The sequence below is a fragment of the Dasypus novemcinctus genome, chromosome 15 (assembly GCF_030445035.2).
Source record: "Dasypus novemcinctus isolate mDasNov1 chromosome 15, mDasNov1.1.hap2, whole genome shotgun sequence".
NCBI classification, from domain to species: Eukaryota; Metazoa; Chordata; class Mammalia; order Cingulata; family Dasypodidae; genus Dasypus; species Dasypus novemcinctus.
The window spans coordinates 31,872,983-31,896,923 of NC_080687.1; the positions used below are offsets into that span (position 1 = coordinate 31,872,983).

The 23,941-nt window shown below is 39.4% G+C and overlaps 2 protein-coding genes and 1 pseudogene across 3 annotated transcripts in view; 1 reads left to right on the top strand and 2 right to left on the bottom strand.

The window, feature by feature from the left end:
* The window catches only part of ERCC5 (ERCC excision repair 5, endonuclease), a 71,964-nt gene extending 65,050 nt beyond the window's left edge, over positions 1-6,914 (bottom strand). The window contains exons 1-2 of the mRNA XM_071208210.1: positions 6,782-6,914; positions 1,720-2,315 (exon numbers count right to left, since the gene is read on the bottom strand). Of these exons, the coding sequence (XP_071064311.1) occupies positions 1,720-2,197 (478 nt within the window). The 5' untranslated portion in view covers positions 2,198-2,315; positions 6,782-6,914. The remainder of the gene's footprint in view (positions 1-1,719; positions 2,316-6,781) is intronic.
* Positions 6,915-6,963: 49 nt separating this feature from the next.
* Positions 6,964-20,893, top strand: POGLUT2 (protein O-glucosyltransferase 2). 2 transcript variants are annotated; one of them, XM_004458381.5, is made up of 10 exons: positions 6,964-7,617; positions 10,138-10,343; positions 11,870-12,075; positions 12,204-12,281; positions 14,315-14,487; positions 14,601-14,838; positions 16,166-16,375; positions 17,199-17,288; positions 18,478-18,585; positions 20,657-20,893. In XM_004458381.5, exons 1-10 carry the CDS (start codon positions 7,433-7,435, stop codon positions 20,672-20,674), a joined length of 1,512 nt encoding a protein of 503 aa, XP_004458438.1. In that variant the 5' UTR covers positions 6,964-7,432; the 3' UTR covers positions 20,675-20,893. The 2 variants fall into 2 exon arrangements, with proteins under 2 accessions (XP_004458438.1, XP_058132432.1); XM_058276449.2 differs by lacking the exon at positions 17,199-17,288.
* LOC139436574 (small ribosomal subunit protein uS5 pseudogene) lies at positions 9,061-9,694 on the bottom strand (annotated as a pseudogene).
* Positions 20,894-23,941: the final 3,048 nt, after the last annotated feature.

The window sequence follows — 23,941 nt, forward strand, 5'->3', positions numbered from 1 at the left end:
TATAAAATAAACAATTCACTGGATAGACTAAATAGCTGCTATCTCTAAGAGATGCTCTTTAAAGACATCTCTATGTCTTTATAGAGATGCTCTATAAAGACACAGCTACATAGAAAATAAATAGATAGAAAAAAGACATACCATGCAAATACTAATCAAAAGAGAGCTGCTAGAGTAATTAAACTAATATCAAAGCAGATTCAGAATAAGAAATACTTCCAGGGATAAAGAGGGGCATTTCATGACAGAAGAGTCAATTCATCAAGAAAGCATAAAAATCATAAAATGCATATACCTAATAACTGAACTTCAAATGACAGGAAAAAAAGTTTATTAAATGGGAAAAAAACAACTTCACAATCACAGTTGATTTTTAACACCCCCTTTTAAGTAACTGGTAAAACAAGACAAACATTTAAGTTAAGACAGAGATCTGAAAAATATCATCCATCTTGGCCTAATTAATATTGACAGAAGACTATACTCAACAACTGCAGAATGTACATTCTTTTCATGTGAACATGGTGCATTCTCCAACAGAGACCATATGTTGGGCTATAAAACAAGACCCAATACATTTAAAAGGACTGAAATCATCTGTTCTCTCTCCACAGCGGAATTGAAAATCAATTAAAACAATATTTTAAAACTCTACATACTTGGAAATTAAGCAGCATGCTTCTAAATAATGCATGTGTCGAAGAAAAAATCACAAGGGCAATTAGAAAATATCTCCAATTAAATGATAATAAAAATACATTGTATCAAAACCAGTGGCTGTTAGCTAAAGTAGTACTTAGAGAACAATTTAGGGCACTTAAATGCTTAGACAAGAAATGTCTCAAATCAGTCATCTAAGTTTCTACCTTAAGGAACTGGAAAATGAAGAACAAAGTAAGCCCAAAGTAAGTAGAAGGAAGGAAATAGAAATCAATGAAGTAGAAACAATTGAGAAGATTAACAAAGCCAGAAACCATTTAAAAAGATGAACAGAACAAATAAAGCCCTACTTAGACTGATCAAGGAAAAAAAAGAGAAATTACATTATCAGAATCAGGAAAGAGAGAGAGGTTATCACTAAAGACCCTAGAGATGTTAGAGGTTATGATAGGGGAATACTGCAAACAATTTTGTGCCAACAAACATGACAATATAGTTGAAATGGACAAACCAAAATCTGGCAGAATTAGTGGGTATAAAGACAACTCCTAGATGAACAGTACCCTCATAAATTGTGCAGTGCACAACCTACTCAGTTGTACATGGAAGCCTTGCTGGATGCTCAAACAAATTTAACAACCAAAAAGGTACAATGTTATATGGTAGAAAAGAAAACTAGATTTCTAATCAAGAAATACAACTCTTATGCCTACAAAATTATGAAAGAATAATACGTTATTCTAGCCATGTCATTAACCTTTTCTAAGCGACAGGATACTTATCTGTAATATATGAATTTAACAGCATTCTCAGATTTTCAAACCTTTCAAAATGCAAAGGTTATACCTAATGGGTTTCCAGTGGCAATACATTAATGAACTAAATATTCTATGTGTAGGGTTTAAGAAAAAAAAAACTGCAATGATACAAGATGACAGTAATGTTCCTTGTTCAGTATTATGAAAGAAAAGAAAAACATGTTCAATGGCAAGTTTAAAAAATATACATGATTTGTTTTCTTACTATTTTCAAATGTGAACTTCATGGCTTCTTCCTTACCTGATTTGTTTTTCAAATTTGTGGTCACCACATCAAATTCAGACTTGTCAATTTCCCATGCAAGAGGTAGCTTTCCCAAGCTATTGGATAAATTTTCCAAACTATTTTCTTCATTATAGAGTATTTCTGATGTACTAGTTGGGATACCAATGTATCTTGATGAATTATTTCCAGCAGATAAAGAGGTACTATCAGGGAGGCAAGAAGAGCGTGTTGGGTTTGGAGTTTTATAGAATGAGGTTGCCTGGTTGAGAAAGGCATAGTCTGAACAGATGGCATAAATTTTTTCACGAGTATGAGTCACTGGGCAACTCCATGGATAATGGCCATCTCCTTTAGGACCCAAGGATGCTCCTGAGGCACTTGTGCAGAAAGATTTTATAGCCCCTTGCAAATTCTCTTCAGGAGATGTTCTCTCAGGTTTGTGCTCACCATCTCCACAATCATTTGTCCTTTCTGTTTCAGCTACGTTAGGCATTGAATGAAATTACAAAGTTTGTTAGGAGGAAGAAATTGCAACTCTTTGTTTCTTGGAAAACAACACTGACAACTGTTTACAGCATTCTACAAAAACTTGAGACCTGCAGAATGGGCTCCTAAGAAGAAAGGGAGGAGAAAGATCAATAATCCACCAGATACCACAAATAGCACTAAAAAGTCTTCAAATGTTATTCATATGCCTTTATTTAAAAGTACTCATTTCACAACTTCTGTATGCCTAGAGTCATACTGACCATTTGTCTCATTCTAAAAAACATCTTTATTTTAAATAAAATAACAGATTAGTTTAAAAGTATACAAGCATAAAAGATACATGGCAAATAATGGTCACAGATTTAAATAATCAAAAAATTAGAATTTAAAATTTCAAAATATCCATCAGTTGACCAAAAAAAAATAAACAGGTTCCAACCCAGGTTGTCAGTAACTTCTCATCCATCTCACAGGAAAACGGATTTCTTTTCACAAGAAAACAGAAAAATTTACATAGCAACTGAGGACATTCAAGGATGCTAAAGAGTTATACAGAAGGAAGTGCTTGGTGATTAAAATCATTACAGGAAACCTGGAAGACACCCTGACACAGGCGCCCTTGGAAAAAGAGGCTCCGTTTCACAGTGCTAGCGCACAAAAGCAGCACTTCCAGAAATTCAGCCTACCCTGTTTGACAGGTTGATTTTTACCAGTTAATATTTGGTTACTTAAAATTGGAAATAAAAATAACTTACATAGACTACAGAAAAACAGTTATATAAAAACCATCTAACAAATACTGAAATGAAAAAAACCTATGACTGAGGATACATGAAATAATGAACAGAGATGATTCCATTATCCTGAGACTGTGAGGAGAAAACTAGCAAAGCACTAAGATTTAGGAACTTAATGTAACTTAAGGAAACAGCGCTCCAGATTGGAGTGCTCTACAGATCCTAGATAAGGTTCAGTTTTCTTTACTTTTAAGGAACGTGTTCTATATAAAACCTTCAGGTGGTAAGTTTTTAAAAATGTGTGCAAAAATTATAGTTATCTGCAGAAGGGTGGTTTAGCAGAAGCTTCTTCAGTCACCAGCAGAGATGGAACCTCCAGTGGTTTCATTTTGCAAAGTTTCATTTTCTTTTTGGTAAAGAAATCTTAGAAGTAGGTATAGTGGGTCTCTAAACTTCTAGCTTTAATGCTTTCTCTTTCTTACTCATTTCTCCTCACTCTTTTCTTACAAAGCTCATGGTATAGTGGTTAAAGAGGCCAAAGGAAGCTCAGCACAGAACAAACTGATCTTTTTTCAGGATTCAGTTTCTCCAGTTTTTAGAAGATCACTGTTATTTTCACACCTTTCTCTAAAAGTCAGTGTGCTGCATAGAGGTATGTATGTATCTTTGGTGGTGGAGCTCTGTATATGGGTTGTGGGTAGGGTGAGCAATGAAAGGCAGCATATGTCAAGGATAAGGGGCAATGGACAAAGGTAACTGGAATTAGTCTGGCCCAGTGAGATAGAAATGGTCCAAGCACTGCCCTTTGGATAGTCCTATCTCAAGTTTTCCTTCATTTTTTGATATAGCCTCCTTCCTTAAATTGAGTAGAATTTTGCCTGTGGAACCAGCTCTCTGACAGTGTGGGTATTTTATGAGGTATTCTCATTTGGGACATACATAGTATATTCTGATCAAAAACACAGACCAAAGAAAATTACTGCACTTGAGCACAAAAGTTAGGGCTAAGCTTCATGGAAGCTAAAGACAAGAAAGAACCTGATTTGTTTTGTAAGGTTTTTTGTTCGTTTATCAATATCCGTCACTGAGCAAGAATGGTCTCCTTGGTGTGTGATCATCACATAATAATGTATTTTATATAGATTGTCAAGAAGTCAATGGTAAACTTAAAGTGATAAGTATCAAAACTTTCTCATTTGAATAATTTTTGATGGAAACTTCTGTTTGAAAGTATAATATTTACAGACTTCATAAGTAAAACATATTAGAGAAAAAAATTGCAAAATACAAAAAACTATAAAGGAAATCAAAATCATGTGAAACCAGAATACTCAAACATGGCTATTTTTCCATATTGTATATCTGATTAATAACTGTTCTTCCCACTACAATGTAAGCTCCAAGAGGTCAAGAACCAAGTATTTATTACTGTGTTCATGGTACATTGCTCAGGACCCTGCCTACTGCAGGTCGGGTCTGAGTGACTATTGTACACCCAGATTGGAAAATTTGTGTAAGTTTCACACAAAAAAAATATTTATATTTAAGGTGCCTAAATCATCCCTTTCCAGACATTACTGCAAGCACTGGAATTAGGAGTCGGGGTTAGAGAGAGGTTAGAAGTGCCTGTATGAATCAAGTATTGGAGATTCAACCAAGCTGCCTCCTCTGCTCCTCCCTGGTTCTCACTTGTAAGAATTGGATTTCCTAATGCAGGTAAGTGAGCCCATGCTATATTAAGACTTAGTGATAAGAAGCAGTTGTAGCTCAGTGACTGAGTGCCTGCTTCCCAGGAATGAGTTCTAGGGTTCAATTCCCAATACCTCCTAAAAAAAAAAAAAAAACAAACTTATTGATAAGAATTATTAAAGAACCTAACTGCTCAATTTAATGATTTATTCATAAAATCATGCCACAAGCAATAGAAGTATTTTTACTTCTCTGTGCAAAGCAAAATTTTATGAAGTGGCAAGACTTAAATGCATCAACATGAGTAACAATTTAAAGTCCCTGGACCGAACTGTTCTGTAAAATAACCGTTCCATTTCTAAAGTCAATAATCATTGCCTAGGGCATATATTTTAAATCCAGATTTGTGACGATCAAGTTTGCTTACAAAGTAATCATTTCTCATCAGTAATGCCTTCCACATACCACAATCATTATTATTTACATCCTGTACAGAAGGCACAGGACAGTTAAGTGATTTACTAAGGGTCGAATATTCACCGGACAGCGAGATCAGGAGAGGCCCCAAGAACCCATCCATCTTTTCCCGGTCCTCTCCCAACGCTGGCCACCCCACCGGTGCAAAGGCCCCTTCTCACAGAAAGACCTAAGACCCCTACCCGAGAGCAGAGGCCGCCTGCCCACGAAAGGATACCGGGGTTCCTCCCATGCACGGTCCCAGGATCGAGCCCAGGCTCGGAGATGGCCGGAAGAGTTCCGCACCGGCCCACCTCTGCAAAACTCGCGGCCGGACTGGGCTAGGAGGCCAAGGCAGGACGCAGGCGAGAGTCGACGCACGCGGGTCCCAGCCGCTCGGAACTGTGAGCGCCGAGGCGGCGCCCCCCCCCCCCGCGCCCCACTCGCGCGGCCGCCCCCCGCCCCGCGCGACCCCTCAAGGGCGAGCTGTCCGGCCCGGCCACCTGGCCCAGCGGCGCCTGCGCCCCACTTCTCGAGAGGCGGGCGACCTCCCCTGCAGCGGCGCAGCGGGCGGCGCGGGCCCTCACCAACACAGAAGCCGAGGCCTGCGTCCCTCTCTCCTCCCCTCGCTCCATCCCACCCCGGCGGGAAGATGGAGTTCGCGGCGGAGGGCGGAGCGGGGAGGTCCCGGGGCAGGACCCGACTGCCTTACGCTCCCGAGTGGTCTAGGTGCCCGGGCGAGTGTGGCCAGGGTAGTCACTGCACGAGGGCCAAGAGAAATTCAGCTGTTTAATGAACGATGTGATATCACTAATAATGATAACTGCAAAAAAATAAACAAAGCCCTGCCTTGGCTTCCGACCAGGCCCGCTTTGGATCACGCAGTCACACGAGCCGGTCTTGGGCTTTCGGGACAGCAGTCAAGGTCGAGAGAGAGAGGAGTGAAGAGGAGGCTTCAGGCCAGATTCCAGAGCTAACCGTGAAGTGCTTGGTGGGCCGCCCTCCTCTCGACCCCTCCTAGTGTGCCCCTCGTGCGGGAGTGCAGGCGCCAAGGGACGGCCACTGCGCTCTTGCCAGAGCCCCTGCCGGGTCTGGCATAAGGATTCCCCTGTATTCACGGGATTGACAGGGGCACCTCCAAATGGAGCTTTGTTCACAGGAGGACTCGTCCCTTCCCTTCCCAGCGCTTCCTTTCCACCCTTGAGGCTCACGCTCGGAAGATCTAAAGACGGCCTTTCACCCTATTTCTTTCTCCGGAAGAAAGGAACGGAAGCACTGGTCTTCCATTGGAACTGACACATGGCTCCGAGAAGGGAGGGCTCGCGGTGCCTACTCCAGGCCAGCGGGATCAGGCCCGGCGGCGGCGTCCAGAGGTTGCCCTGCGAAGATTCCCGCGCGCCGGGCGCGCCAGCAGCCGGCCGCGATCTCGGACCTTGCCCATAGCCCGGGGGTACCTCTGGCCTACACGGCGTGGTGGGGGTCGGGGGGGTGGGCGGGTAGTCGCTGCGGCCACGTCGGAGCCCGGTCCCGGGACACCAGCTCGCGGCCTGCGCGCCCACTCTGCCCGCGACGCGCGTCCTCGGTTACCCTGAGGCTGCAGTCTCCCGTTCCATTCCAGCGAGCAGGAAAAGTGCCCCGGCCGGCCGTGCGCAGCCATCAGACCTCAGAGGTCCTTTACAAAACCTTTCTTTCATCATGTTTTATACCTGCCCGCTGCATGTGCGGAGGATATGGTGACCAAAAGCAGCAGCAGCAGCAGCTTAGCTGTGTCTCCAGATCTGCGTGTCCCACGATTGAGCATCTGTAGTATTTATCTGTCCCCCGAAACCGGTGTTTGAAAAGTCAATAAATCAGTGAGAGATGGGTAAAACCTGGCAGGATTTCCGCTAGTTCAGTCCGGAACTACATATCCCAAGAAGCCCGCAGGGCTCGGGACGCGTGTCCACTCCTCCATCCACTTGGAGACCGCCTTACTAAGCCTAGTCCCGACGGCTCGAGCCAATCCCCGTGGCTTTCACCTTGGGCTGGAACCTGAGGCGGATTCGCCCCCAAAAGATGCTCCGGTTGCAGAAGTAGCAGAAGTTTATCCTTGTCCCAAGAAAGAGGAGCAGCGTAGTTCTGGCCCGTTTCAGCAGAACAACTGGCATCCTTAACCTGAACATGCCGGCCCTGTGGCTGTGGTTTTCCTGAAGGAAAGCAGGGATCCGCACGCCTTGCTTTGCGCCGTAAGTGACACCTTTTGACCGTGTTTGCCGCTGTGATTGGCATACGTGCCACCGCCGAAGCTGTGGCTGATCCTTTCTACACCTCACACTTCCTTATTTACCCGTGGATCATTTTGAGAGTTCGTCTTGTAAATGTTTAGCATTGTGCTGCTTTACTGCTTCTTTCTGGGAACAATTCCTGTTGCATCTGCGGAGACCGGGGGCGAGAAGCCACTGAGCCCGGAGAAGAGCGAAATATGGGGACCTGGACTAAAAGCAGATGTCGTTCTTCCCGCCCGCTATTTCTATATTCAGGCGGTGGATACATCAGGAAATAAGTAAGTTGAGAAACGACTCCCTCACTGTTTTTGTATTGCAGATTAAAAGTCGCTATTTCTCCCTTCAAGTTCTATCTGCCAAAGACTCGTTTCTCCCCAGCAATATCTCGGTGCTGTCCATATCTGGTTGTGCCAGCAGCCCCTTCCCGATCAAAATTTCTCTGAAGCTTTAGAAAAAATTCAGAATTGGCTTTTCTCCTAGCTGTTTTGATAGAGAACCCCGCGTTATCAGGGGAAGGCAAAGCCCCTCCACTTTTGCTATTTCTAACCCCCCCCCCCCCATAAAATAAGCTATTATAAGGGATTTAAACCTAATTGTCAGAGTCCAGGTTGGCGTCCTCTTTTTCTGACTCTGCGCTCTGTTTTCAGGTAGACATCTGCAAGTAAGCATGTTTTGAAACTCAAAAAGAGAAAGGAAGCTATGTTTGAAACTTTAGAGTTTAGAGGGAAAGTAGCAAAGTATGAATCTCCTCTGTGTAACAAATCTTTATTAAACTTCTAAGGAATTCAATACCTTATGAGTATATGAGTATACGTAAAATGTACTTTTATGTCACATACTTCTGAAATGATTGGTTTTTTTAATTGGTGGATGTTGACCATATATATCTTGTAGAAAACAAAGAAAAGAAAAACCAGTTTGTAAGTTTTGTCACTTAGCTATAAATAGCACAATTTGGGAAGCCAAACAGCTCTTAACAGCAAGAGCTTCTCTCCAAAAAACTTTTATACAGTGTCACTAGGATGATAAACGACCCACTTTGCTTTTGCCCATGGCTGAGCATGATTTATAATACTGACTTTTTAAAGAATCATTAGAAGTTTTTCTCCTCTTTCTTTCAGGCTTAATTAATTCACTTTATTTTTAAGCAGGGGCTGGGTCCTCTGCACTGAGATCCTGGTGTGGGTCTTTACAAGATTGTCAGTGAATTCATGACCAGGAAACTTGGCAAACACAGTAAACCTCTCTTTCCAGATGTTGAGGGTGGCATAGCTATAGATCTTGGCTATGACATTGAATGGTCTTGGCAAGGTTGTCCAGTGTGACAGTTTGGAGCTATGTACCCCTGAAAAACATGTTCTTAAACTTGACCTGTTCCTGTGGCTGTGAACCCTGTGTAAGTGGGACCTTTTGATGAAATTCTTCATTTAAGGTGTGGCTCAACTTAATCAGAATGGTTCTTAATCCTGTGCGTAGAGGCCTTTAGAAGCAGAATGAAATTCAGACAGATAGAAAACCAGGAGAAGCAAAAAGCTGAAGGTAAACAGAGCATGGAAGAGAGGCCCCCATGTGCAAGACTGTGTGACAGAGGAGCCAAGGACCAAAGACAGCTGGCAGCCAGCCCCAGAATGCCAGTCTTCAGGAAGAAAGCATTGCCTTGATGAGGCCTTGATTTGAACTTCTTCTAGTCTGAAAACTGTGAGCCAATAAATTTCCATTGTTTAAGCGACCCATTGCATGGTATTTGCTTTACCATTTGCTTTAGCAGCCAAGGAAAGTAAAACACCCAGAGTGGCCACACAACCCTGGGCCAAGGTGTAGCAGTGGTCAATACTAGCCAGCAGCCACTGCCTCTGGGGACAGGTTGAGGTACACCAACACAGAGCCACAGCGTCCATCACCTTGCAAGGGACAATTTGAGGTTGTTGTTCCCCCAGTATCGCTGCCACAAAGGGATGATGGTGAGCTTGGCCAAGATGATGGTACCAGGCATGGCAGTGACTACCTCCAAGGTGCACTTCACACCCAAACTGATATGGCCATTGTAGTCCCTGATGGCAACAAAGGCCTTGAACCTATTCTGCTGACCAACCTGGGTCTGCTTTAGCACAGGCATAATTTTCAAAACCTTGTCCTTGAGAGATCCAGGAAAAAGTCAATGATTGCAGACTCCTTGATGGGCAGAGAAAAGAAACAGATTCCCTCCAGGGACTTGATCTCCATGTCCTTTATCAGGTGACCCAGCTTGATGACAAGGAGCCAATCCTTGTCATCATCCTGGACTCCCTGAGCTCCCTGACCTCGGTCTGGGAACCTCCTGCCAAAATCTCCAGGGAAGACACCACAGCCTCCCATTCTAGGGCACCCAGGGTTTTCTCAAAGAAGTAAATAATTATCTTCCCTTCGATCATGAATTTTCAGATGTGATAGGCATAATATAAACAGAGATTGATAAGAATATTTCTATATATGTAATCATATGCATGTTATGCATGCTATAATATAAATATTCATAAGTTATATGAATAATACAGTGCCTAATGTCTATGTTTACATATGTAAGTAGTTGAACCCTTGTGATTTTCTAATGAAACTTTTATGTTATCTTGACCATCATCATCATCTTTTATTTTTTAATCTTTACGAACCGTTATATTCATTGCGGTACTAGAAACATAAGAGAGAAGATTAAAGTATGTGGTAGGGAAAGAATGCAGAGGAGAATAGTAACTTCATATATTGGAGAGCATAATCTTTGATAGTTTGTCCTTTACATCTGATCGTTCTTCTCAACACAGATTCACGTCTTCTCCAGGAGAAAAGGTGTTCCAGGTTAAAATCTCAGCACCAGATGAGCAATTTACTAGAGTTGGAGTCCAGGTTTTAGATCGAAAGGATGGATCCTTCATAGTAAGATACAGGATGTATGCAAGCTACAAAAATTTGAAGATAGAAGTTAAATTCCAACATCAACATGTGGCCAAATCCCCATATATTTTAAAAGGTAATTTGGAACATAATTTTAAAACAGTGTTTGAATACAATAATAAATATTATTCCATCAACAAACATAATTTAGAATGGTATTTTCTCATTGAAAAAAAAAACTGGGAGTTTCTTACTTGAAAACTAAACTGAATCCTGCTTGAAAAGAGGAATCCTACTGGAAGAGAGGAATTCAAGATTGGAACAGATTGGAGAGCAGATGTAGCTCAAGTGATTGAGCACCTGCTTCCCACATCTGAGGACCTGGGTCCATTCTCCAGGGCCTCCTGAAAAAATAAGATTGAAACACAAATTATAATTAGCTACAATGGATAAAACATACTAATAGAGAATATGTTCCCTATTCAAAAAAAACAGCAAGATATCCAGACTTTCTTTACTGGAGGTTTGTGACTTGAGTAACCAATAAGAATTACTGAAATTTGGCAGATCACTTCTGGAAGAGAGAGGACTTGAAGCCAAGTAGCAGGAAAGTTGACTGTTGTTATAGGCCTTTATTTCAATGCCATTTTTCCAGATATATTTTCTGATGTTTTCTTATGTAGGATGAGAATACTGCTTTGTTACCAAGAGCCATATCCTCCCCTCTCAGAGGAGAGAGCACTCCAAGACAGTGTAAAAGCAGTGTATAGAGGAAGGCATGAATCTTCTTGATCCCTCCCAAGAGAAAGAGACATTTTTTGAAGTTTCTAGGTTCCTTTTTTTCTACCAGTACCACATGGCACAGTACAAACTATGAAACCTTTAAAAGATATTCCATTAGTAACTACTTCCTGGGTAAAGGGGGACTCTGAGAATTATCAAAAGGATTAACAGAAGAATCTCAATTCAGATGCCGTCATATTAGTTCTATTTCTATACACATATACCATAATGAATTCATTATAACAATAATGAAATGGAATGCTTTGAGGTTTACCTTTGCTTCTTTATAATTCTTTTTTTAAAAATACCAAGCATAGTAGAGGTTCTTTGCTTATTTTTGTTGTTATTGATGATGATTTACCCTATACAGAATAGTACTTTAGAAGAAACTTTTTAAAATGTATTTATATGATAGATCATTAAAGTATTAATTTCATATCATTTTTGTCTTTCATTGAAACAGGTCTATTCCTCTGATATCCTTTGACTCATGCTTGGTTATTCTTAAGTACATAGTATATTTGAAAGACGATTAAACTATACTATATTAAACTATATATATATATGTTATATATATTTTAAACTATACTATCCACAGAAATTAGTACACGTTGGCTTTCTTTTGAACTCATGAAAAGTGGGCCCAATTATAAAAATATCACAGAACTTCACTGTGAAGAGCTGTCAAAATAGAGGAATAAGTTATTAGCACTGACCCAATATAATAAAAATCTATTTCTTTTAAATTTCGTTTTTTAGTCAAAATGCCCTTCCTACTAAATTAGACAAAATTTGTGATCTTTTATATTATAGATCTTTGTTATATGTTTCAAATGCTGAGTGAAATTATTTTTACACTTCATTAATTTATGTAATTAGGGCCTGTTTACCATGAGAATTGTGACTGCCCTTTGGAAGACAGTGCAGCCTGGCTACGAGAGATGAACTGCCCCGGAACCATTACTCAGATTCAGAAAGATCTGGCACATTTCCCTACCATTGATCCAGAGAAGATTGCAGCAGAAATCCCAAAAAGATTTGGACAAAGACAGAGCCTGTGTCACTATACCTTGAAGGATAACAAGGTACAATATGTGATTGAATTTTTTGTTTATTTTAGTTGATGTTTTTTTGACCCATCTGGATATGACTAGCTAAGTGCAGTCCATTAGCACTTTTAGACTAATATTAAAAATGTTAAATTCTCTTTTAGATTTATATCAAGACTCATGGTGAACATGTAGGTTTTAGAATTTTTATGGATGCCATACTACTCTCTTTGACTAGAAAGGTAAGTATATATTTTCTCTAGGTATAATGAACAAGTTTAAGTCCAGATTTTATAATGTAATTTGTCAAAATAAAAGTAATAATGGTATCAGTGATATTCTATTCTGGAGCCTTAAAATAATACTATTCTGAAGTTTTATGTCATGCACAATACCTGATAAAGGAAAATGTCTTAAAATAAAATTGTTTTGGTTCTAAATCTATTTGAATCCAAAACTGCTTGCCTTATACCAAATCTTGTTCGTTGGTATGATGTGCTTTAGCAAAGGTTCTAGAGGAGTTCTTTGACAGTGATAATAAAATGGCTGATGTGAAAAATGATGCCAACATTTTTACTACATGTCCAATTGGTATTTATTGAATAATCTATGTATACATCTTGATTGACTTATTACTGGAAAATAATATTACATTTCTCCTTAAGATTACAAAGTATTTATAGTAACTTAATTATGAATGTAGGTAATCATATAATGTAAGTTATTATGCTCCTTTAAATTAAGATGTCAGAGTCCTGACGAATTTATCTTGCTTATCTGTGTTAGTTCATGTAGAAATAGGGGTGTTCTTCAGGATTCCAATTCCTCAAGATGCTTCACACACTGACTAATACAGTTCTTGCCTTAAAAAAAAAGAAAAGAAAATTCTTTTTCTATTGCTTTGTTTCTATGTTTTTTGTTTTTTTAAAAAAGATTTATTTTCTTAATTATTCCCCCTCTCCTTGCCGCCTGCACTCACTATCTGCTCTCTATGTCCATTCACTGCACGTTCTTCTGTGTTTCTACTTTAGGAGGCACAGGGAACCAATCCTGAGACCCCCAATGTGGGAGAGAGGCGCTCAATCATTTGAGCCACCTCAGCTACCCAGTTTGCTGCTTCTCTCATTGTCCTTCCTCTGTGTCTCCTTTTTCTTGAGTCATCCTGTTGCATGAGCTCGCCGGGGGGCCTGCTAACCATGGCATCAGCCAGCTCTCTGTGCCTCAGTTCTGCATGGCATGGGCCAGCTCGCCCTCACCAGGAGGCCTGGGAATCAAACCCGGGACCCCCCGATTTGGTAGATGGAAGCCCAATCCCGTGAGCCACATATGCTTCCCTGTTTTTATGTTTTAATGCTTTGGACCCCAAGCATTTTACATGGCCAGATAAAACAGATTCCTTCAACATGTTCGTGTCATATGTTAGTAGAGGCATCATAGCTCCAAAGTTAGTGCTGGCTTTAATTTTGGGCTTCCTAGGTTCAAATACTGGTTAATGGAAGCATCTAACTCATTAACAAGAAACTAGGTTAGAGTCCCAAGGACTATTTTCTATAATGGTTTTGCAATGATTCTTTCTCTCTTTGATCATCCTAGAATCTTGTGGCAGTATTAACACAGAAATTACCTTTGCCAATTCATCCCTTATTGTAAAAAGTTTATTGGCTAATTGGGGCACTATAAAAGTATGTTTATGGGAAGCAGTTGTGGCTCAACTGATAGAGCATCCGTCTGCCATCTGGAGGGTTCAGGGTTCTATACCCAGGGCCTCCTGACCCGTGTGGTGAGCTGGCCCACGTGCAGTGCTGCCGCGCACAAGGAGTGCCGTGCCACGCAGGGGTGTCCCCTGCATAGGGGTGCCCCATGCACAAGGTGTGCGCCCCACAAAGAAAACCACCCCGCACAAAAAAACTGCAGCCTACTCAGGAGTGGCACTGCACACACAGAGAGCTGATGCAGCAAGATGACACAACAAAAAAGCGACACAGTTTCCTGGTACCACATGGCAAGAATGTCAGCAGACACAGAAGAACACACAGCAAATGGACATAGAGAACAGACAATGAGGGAGAAGGATAGAGAAATCTTTTTTTTTTAAATGGTATGTTTATGTTTATGCATGTGACAATATGTGTAAACTTGTCAAATTGAGGTAATTATCATTACCCAAAGCTTGTTAGGTTGGCCTTTCTTTTGATGCTAATTTCTAACTTTAGTGGAAAAATGGAAGGAAAAAATTGTGAAATATCCTCTATGTTGTTGGTTTTTTTCCCCTTAGGTAAAGATGCCAGATGTTGAGTTTTTTGTTAATTTGGGAGACTGGCCTTTGGAAAAAAAGAAATCCAATTCAAACATCCATCCAATCCTTTCCTGGTGTGGCTCCACAGATTCCAAAGATATTGTGATGCCTACTTACGACTTGACTGACTCTGTTCTAGAAACAATGGGCCGGTGAGAGATGGGTTGACCCAGAACCTTGGTTTTCTTTCTTTGGTGAGTTAGTTTCTAACAAACTGAGATGTGACGGTTTGGGAGGAATCTCTGTTGCACTTTCTGTCTTCTAGAGTGAGTCTGGATATGATGTCTGTGCAAGCTAACACAGGACCTCCTTGGGAAAACAAAAACTCCACAGCTGTATGGAGAGGGCGAGACAGCCGCAAAGAGAGACTCGAGCTGGTTAAACTCAGTAGAAAACACCCAGAACTCATAGACGCTGCTTTCACCAACTTTTTCTTCTTTAAACACGATGAAAGTCTATATGGTCCCATTGTGAAACACATTTCATTTTTTGATTTCTTCAAGGTATGAAATCATCAGTGGCCAATCTTTTCTGTTTTCCACATATCCTTATTTATATATAAATAGCACTATGGAGGAGGGAAATTGAGGCCTATCTATAAATTACAGGGAATGGGTGAGGGGAGCACAAAACTTGGTGAATAGCAAAACATGGGGGTCTCTGAGACTGATTTAAGAACCTGGGACCAGTCTCAGTACCATCCTGATATTGAATACTGATTGAGGGAGCTGGGGATCTGGGTAGAGCTATATTTTTTTTCCCACCTAGCCCTTAAGATGAAATATTTCAGCTCCAAATTGTGTTTTTGTCAATAAGTACATGTAAATCATTTCAAAAATATTTGTCCCCAGAGCCATATCGTCACAAAAGACTAAAGGAGCTATAATCCAAGTGTCTCTTATCAGGGCTTCTGGTGGAGAAATGAATTAAAACCTGCCACATGTTCTGCCTGAAAATTCTAGGAAATTCGGGTAGGGAATGTAGATAGCTCATTTCCTAGGAATAATCCTTTTCCAACAATGGCTTTTTTCAGACGATGAGATACTGTCCTGCTCACTAGACCACAGAGTGGTTTTTGAAGTCCCACGTGGTGGGGAAAGATGGGCAAAGGGTAGTCTGTCCTCTGTATGTAGGAAGGCAAGTGATTAGCAAGCTCTGACTGCCCTCTAGATGGCCATGTTTTCTTTGGATGAGTTATATGGCAGTAGACAGACCTAAATAATGCTAAAAACTGAATTGTCAGTGTCTTTTTTTCCAAATAGATATCTCAAAGACTGGGAAAAAACTGGTTATAATCAACAGAGCTGAAACTGACCATCCCTCCAGAGGTCTGCTATAGGATGTCCGAACTATTGAATTTTTGACAATTAAAGGCTGTTGATTACCATATGAATATTTGTATTCATGGATGCTCTTGCCCCAGAGCTTGTTAATTTCCTTAAGATATGTGCATAGCCATTGGGTGTTTAAAAGATATGATTAACACAGTACAGAATGTGTTATCATTAGGTTCACACAGTAAAGGAATTACAAAGTCAAAGTAAATATTTCTTTCCTTATTCTGTAACTTTAGGAGAACAGTTTTATCATTTTACTGGCCACTTCAGTGTTAAACTCATTGCCTCCTTTCTGATGTGAGAGGAGCATCAAAATGAGTATTTAGCTCTAGGTCAGCATGTTATATGATAGGACTCATTAAATGGCAAAGGCAGAGAGCAAAATCTAGCCAATTTGTACCTGGGAATGGTGAGAATTTATGTGTGGGAATGCGAGGAGAATAAAGGGAGTAGAATTAACTGGGGTTCTTATGCTTTACTGCTTGTTTTGCAGCATAAGTATCAAATAAATATCGATGGCACAGTAGCAGCCTATCGCCTGCCATATCTACTAGTTGGCGACAGTGTTGTGCTGAAGCAGGACTCCATCTACTATGAACACTTTTACAATGAACTGCAGCCCTGGAAACACTATATTCCAGTTAAAAGTAACCTGAGCGATCTCCTAGAAAAACTTAAATGGGCAAAAGATCATGACGAAGAGGTAAGGTCAGTCTTCTACAAGGCTTACTTATATTACACAAGTATCACAATATCAGGGCTTCATTTTGAATGTCTTGTGCTCGGAAAGTTTTCAGGATCCTCAGATACAGAATGTGTAAATGGGAAACAACCTTCCCATGGAATAAAAATTACACCAGTTCTCCTCAAAGTGAACACAGGATTTTGGTCTTGGAAGAAATGTCCATTGTGCATGTGAAACCAAAAGCTAAACTTGGTCTTGGTTATGCTCTCTCTGTTAATCAGGTTGTTTTGAGCCTCAAGCACTGCCTCTAATACCAATAGAAAAATTAAGATGGTCAGTCTGGCAGGAGGAGTAACTACCTGTGCTGTGCATTGTCATGAGGGATTGCTTGAAAATAAGCCACAAGCTAATTATCTGCTGAAAGTTGTGAAGGCAGAGAATTAAGCTTCATCTTGCATTTACTTTACAAAGGCATTGTTATTCCACTTAGTGTATATCTTTTCTATCCAAGAGAAGCTTAATTCTAGAAAGTTTTGATTTGGTTCTTTCCTCTTGTCCACTATGACTTTTCAAACTTAAGTTTTTAAAAACCTCCCTTTGATTTGGGCAAACACTATGTCAAATGTTCCCTTTACCACATAAGACTACCCCTAAAGGTATTTTTCCCACTATTGCCCCCCAAAACATATATACTTACATTTTATATAAAATGAATAAGTAGAATTGTCAAACTCATAAAAATACATTTTATATGTAATATTTATTTACTCTGAGAATCAGTTTGCAAATGTCTACATGGGAAAAATTATATTTAATTAAAGGATTTTTCATGTTCCCATAGGCAAAGAATATAGCCAAAGCAGGACAAGAATTTGCAAGAAATAATCTCATGGGTGATGACATATTTTGTTATTATTTCAAACTTTTCCAGGTCAGTGTTTTCCCGGAATATATATATATAACTTGTAGTTGAATATGTCCACAAGAGCAAATAATATTTCACTTAAAATTTTCCAAAAGTATATTAATATGAGATATAGGTACACCTCTGTGAATGAAAATCAGCAAACAAATATCAAATATAAGTAAACTATAAACCAAAGTTTAGCTAATGGAGAATACTAACAAGTCAGAAGTATTAATATTAGAACTATGTGGTATATAGTTAGGAAATTAACTTCTGGTCCTACAAAAAAATTTGCTATAAATGATCCATATTTTCTTTTTATACGATATTGCTGCTGCCTTATTATTTCTTGTTCTAAATAGTGTAGGTTATTTTTTAATCTTTTGTGCTGACCCCGTATGAACCATGGCTTCTCTTGGATGTTCTTTTCGTGGACCTAAACATTTAGTAATTATAATCAAACCACATCTGACCATTTAAAAGGCCTTTTAAAATATAAAGAGAGAATGCAGTAGTAGACAAGTAATTTGCTAATAACAACACTGGATCTAGATTTAGATTTTTATCTCAGTATTGCAGATATTAAGCCCCACATCTTAGGCTCTCCTTTCCAGCACTGGTGGTCTATTTCGGGGCTGCATTTTGGTGTCCCCTCTTTTTAACCTTTCCTAGGGAATAAAGAAGTGATAGAGAGGATGAGCTTTCTAAACTGAATGAACTGGGGAGAATTACAGTCTGAATTCCTCAAGACCCACAGGATGGCATTCTTTCATTCAGCTAATATTTACTTGGGCATAAGCACTTAGCACAGTGCCTACACAAAGTAAGCACATGATAAATAGAGATGATGACTGATGCTTGTCCATGCCACAGTGGATGGTAAGGCAGAAGTAATCTCTTTCCTTAAGTTCTCAATCTAGTGGGGAATTTCAGGAAGATCATGTTCACAGTTATTGTCACTATAAGGCAGAAAGTTATAAAAACCATGAGTCATGCTAATTTAGGAGAGTTCCATTAGGAATAGACAGCCAATGTTCAAAGGACAGCTGCTTCTCAGAAGCTCTGTATTTCGTGGTTTTGGAGGGTTTTGCATACACAAACTTGACATATGTGAATTAAATGATCTATATTACAGCAAATTCCAGTGTAATTAATTTGGTAAATGTATTTAAAGTACCATATAAGGAACGCTTTCGTATTATGACTCAAACAGGAATATGCCAATTTACAAGTGACTGAGCCCAAAATCCGAGAGGATATGAAGAGGGTAGAACCACAGACTGAGGACGACCTCTTTCCTTGCATTTGCCATAGAAAAAAGGTAACCAGAACTGACCCAACCAACATCAGAGTAAGAACAAACATTGATCCAGCCATGCATTCATTCCTTTAGACTTTCAATCATCAACAAATATTTGAGTTTCTCTTGGGACTTCCAAGGAATTTAGTCAACCTGAGAGAAGGATGTAGTAGAAAATAACAATTCAAAAGAGAGCATGCTAAAAGTGAGAAGACCTAGTGGCTCCCTGGCAGAGTTGAGGAAAGCCTTTTTTCTTTAAATAAAGTTTTATTGAAGTATATCATTCATACATGATCATATATAAACAATAAGTCTATAGTAAAATTTGTGAATTTACAAAACCAACATGTGTATCATCATAAAAGGATCCCATACATCTCCCCACCACCAACACCTTGCATTGTTGGGAAACATTCATTACAAACTATGAAAGAGCATCATCAAAATATTACTACCAACTATAACCTGTATTTCACATTTGGTGTATTTTTCCCCAACCCACCAAGTTTTTAACACACTATATTAGTATTATATATTTGTTATCAGTCAGGAGAAAACGTTCATATTGTCCTGTTAACCACGGACCATCATCCACCACTGGATTCCCTGAGTACAGTTCCATGAGAAAGCCTTTTTTAACGGGAGAATTCAGATCACATGGCATTTGTATTCATGTTTACAGCTTACAAAGTGTTTTCATATGTATCATCCAATATATATCATCTGTCTGCAAGGTCAGTTTGGCAAATGTCATTATCTCAATTTAGAGAGAAATAAATATATTACCATGATTTATTCATGTTTTCAAATTATTCATTTAAAAGTCATCACTGTTGATACCACTACATAATGATTTCATTTATAAAACTCAGATTCACACATGGACTTATAAGGCTAAAAAGGACCTTAGAAATCATCGCGTGAATGCCTTCATTTTCTAGTTAACACAACTGAGCTCAAAGAAGAATTTTGCTCAAATCACCTAGCTGGAATATAGCAAAGCAAGAACCAAAAACCGGTCTCTTGCCTTTAGATTCTGTTCTTAGTTCGTAAAGACATGGTGTGAAACTATGGTTTGTTTTGATTGTAGTTGTTTTTTATTTGAAGAAACATATATTGCATAAACTGTGGAGTATATATAACATGTGCTAGCCTTAAATATCAGGCTAGCACATTTTTTTAAGCAACATCAACATGTTTCTGAATGGTCAAACTCTAAACTGTAGTATTATAACCAAAGATGAGAAGGCAGATTTGTTAAGTATCACGTCTACCTGTCAGGAAGGTTTTAAAGAAGTAAACTGACCACTAGCCCTGTGGTGTGATAGAGCCCGCTCACATGAGATCACCCTTTGTTGAATATTCAGAAATTTTGCACAGTAGTTAAATTTTTGGTACCTTGGAATCAGTCTAATGGGAGAATTTACACCATGACAACAGCAAAGGCTACGAATGAGAATTTTGTTTTGTTTTGTTTTTATTAAAGAGCTAGTTTACTACTAACCCTCAGAAGTGGAACATCATTAGTGTTAACCCCTGTTAATGCTGCTAAGCCGTAAAAGCAGTTACAGCCAGTAACAAAGCATGGATTGTCAATATTGAATGTACCACTCACCAAGGTAGTGATTTGGTATCAGAACACTTCTCTTGGCTCCAAGTGAGACTGGGCAGTTCCTCTCTCTACTCATCTGTTTTATTTTTTTGTCTTTGTCCAGTGATTTTGAGGAGGTGCCAAATCAGAGTATTTTCCATTGATTATTAGTAGTTAGAAACTGGAATGATAGCTTTGCTTATTTCTTACTCACTGTCTGTTCTAGCTCTTCACTCCTACCATTCATAACAAAGGCTCTTTCCAATAGTACAGGCCCTTAGGTATGTGGGTTCCCCATCAATAACCGTCTGAAACACCATGTGAATGTACTCTTGGATGATTCTCCAGAAATAGTCCTAGGCCTTAAAAGCTAGCAGTAACTTGTTTTTTGGGTTTTTTTTTTTAATTTCCTTTCATATTTAGGGGGAAATAATTAATACACAAGTGTAGTAGCCAAATAAAACTTCTTATGACACTAAATATTTTACTTCTTAATTGCAGACCAAAGATGAACTCTGATAGGAAAAAAATACCTTCCATTCAAATAACGGTGCTCTGAAGACGCTTCTGAACTGAAAAGAAGAATATTTTTTAACTATTAATTCCTTGGACAATATAGAAACTGCTATGTGATTGTTTGGGTTGTGAAGATATGTTTCTTCTTCTTATACAGTATTCCTATGACTGTCCTTAAAACACACATTTAGAATTTTATAATAAAACCACTTTTATTTTAAAGGGCTGTATTTTGCTAATTATTATCTGTGTTCATATTATGGAGCTTTAAGGAGAAATGGGAATTGGATCCTGCCCTGACAACCTATCCAGACTTGCTTTACGTGACAGTTTTAAACCACACCATTTTGTATAATCAGTCATTCACAGTCAAATCTAATTATAACCAAAATATTATACAAGCGTTTCATAATCTAACTCCCACTTACATCTTTAGTCAAATCTCTCACCACTTCCTAATATAGACCTTCTATTCCAGCAAAATAAGTCCCCTTACAGTTCTTTAAAATCCATGTTTCCTTACCTTCCTTGTATATGTAGAAATCCTAACACTGAACTATAATATAACATCTTCCAAATTCCTTTACATAACTTTTCCCTCCATCCCTTTTTCCAGTTAAATAATCTTCTATACATTTCTGCCTGTCCCCCCACCACCCCCCAATGACTTCCTCAGCTATTTTGCTTGTTGTCTTTGCTTGGTTATTTTTTGCTCGCTATCTGCTCATTCTCTGTTTTTGTTTTCTTCTTTTAGGAGGCACTGGGAACCGAACCCAGGACTTCCCATATGGGAGGCAGGCACTGAACTGCTTGAGCCACATCCACTCCCTTCTCATTTGTTTTTTGCTCGCTCCCTGCTCTTTGTTTGCATGTTGTTTTGCTCTTGTTTTTGTTTGTTGTCTGCTTGTTGTTTTTGCTTGATATCTGCTTGTTATCTGCTCATTGTTTGTTTGTCTACTTTAGGAGGCACTGGTTACCTAACCTGGGACCTCCCAAATGGGAGGCAGGCACCCAACTGCCTGAGCTTCATCCATTCCCTATATATTTCTTTATCTGTGAAATGTATCATGCATATTAAAGAGTATAAAATATATATATGCAGTTTAAAATAATCATAAGAAACACCCATCCATGCCACTACTATTCAGATGAAGAAATAAAGCATCACTGGTTCCATAGGAGTGCCTTATGTGCCTCCTCTTATCTCATTCCCCTTCCCTGCTCCCAGATAACCACTATCTTGATGGTTATGATAATCTTTTCCTTGCTTGTATTTATATTTTTACCACCTATATGTGTGTCCCTAAGCAATATAATTTAATTTTGTCTATTTAAAAGTTATATAAATGGAATCATACCGAACACAATTTTTTTAAATGCTATCTGGTAGGTTTTTTTGTTTTGTTTTGTTTTAAAGATTTATTTATTTTTATTTATTTCTCCCCCCTTCCCCCCCACCCCCCTGCCCTGGTTGTCTGTTCTCTGTGTCTATTTGCTGTGTTGTCTTCTTTGTCCACTTCTGTCATTGTCAGCAGCATGGGAATCTGTGTTTCTTTTTGTTGCATCATCTTGTTGTGTCAGCTCTCTGTGTGGACAGCGCCATTCTTAGGCAGGCTGCACTTTCTTTCACGCTGGGTGGCTCTCCTTATGGGGCACACTCCTTGCACGCAGGGCTCCCCTACGCGGGGGACACCCCTGCGTGGCACGACACTCCTTGCATGCATCAGCACTGTGCATGGGCCAGCTGCACACAGGTCAAGGAGGCCCGGGGTTTGAACCGCAGACCTCCCATGTGGTAGACGGACTCCCTAACCACTGGGCCAAGTCCGCTTCCCCCGAACCCTTTTTTGTTGTTGTTACTAGCCTATTGGTACAAGTAGTGGCACTTCATTCATTTCTATATAAAGACAATATCTCTGACAACATTTGAACTGTTCCAGTTTTTGATAATACCAATCAATGTTCCTATGAACATTCTTATCCATGTTTCTTGGCCATATGTACTTAGAAGTGGAATTACTAGATTACAGAGTAGGCACATCTGTGATTTTGCTAGTTAATGTAATTGACTTTCCAAATTAATTGTCCTAATTTACACTATCTCCAATTGTGTACAAGATTTCCAGTTCTTTCATTTCTTTGTCAGCACTTGGTATTATCAGACTTTTAAAAAATTTTGCGTATCTGCTTGATGTAAAATGTAGCACATCATGTTTTAATTTTCATTTCTCTGATTACCAGTAAGGCTGATCATCTTTTCATATGGTTATAAACCATTTTTGTTGCTCTACCTATAATTTTTTTTTCTCACTTTTCTACTAAGTTGTTTGACCTTCTGGTGAAATACATTTTATGGCATGTCTTATACTCTCATTGTAGTGTCTTAATATTCAAACAATCATGACTTCAATGTGGAGGAATTTATTGGTTTCTTACTTCATGATTAGTGCTCTTTGTGTCTTGTTTAAGAAATCTTTCCCTATCCCAAGATCACTAAGACAGTCTCCTATGTTACCTTCTAAACACATTACCTTTGAAATTAGGAACAATATAATGATTCCCACCTCATGCACCACTCTAACATAGTGCTAAAGGTCAGCACTAGCTCAGAAGGTCTAGAAAGAGAGGTGAAAGATAAGGATTGAAAAATAATAAATAAAAGTGTTGTTAAAAGCAGGTCAGGAAGCAGATGTGGCTCAAGTGATTGTGCTTCCTTCTACCATATGGGAGGACCCAGGTTTGATCACCAGGCCCTCCTGGTAAAGGCATGCCAGGCCCGCACAGCAAGCAACTCAGGAAAATGATGAGATGCAATGCAACAAAAGAAAGATGCAGGGAAGAGTCAGGGTGAGACGCGACAGAAACCAGGAACTGAGGTGGCACAAGTGACAGGAACCTCTCTCCCACACCTGTGGTCCCAGGATCAAATCCTGGTGAAGCCTAGAGGAGGAAATGAGAAGAAAGAGAAAAAGAAACACAAAAGATCACACAGTAAATGGACACAGAGAAAAAAAGCAGAGTGAGGAGAATGGGGGAAAAAAACGTTTAAAATAAAAAGCAGGTGATACATTTCAGTACACAGAAAATCCAAATGCATCTACAGATAAATTGTTGGAATTAATCTGAAAATTTAGCAAGTTTGCTAGATTTAAAAAACCAACAAATAAAATTCAGCTGTGTTTCAATATACCAGCAATTAACAAAAAATGAAATAAAAATGTATAATTTACACAAAAATTTACAACTTCAAAAGCTATGAAGAGGGAGCAA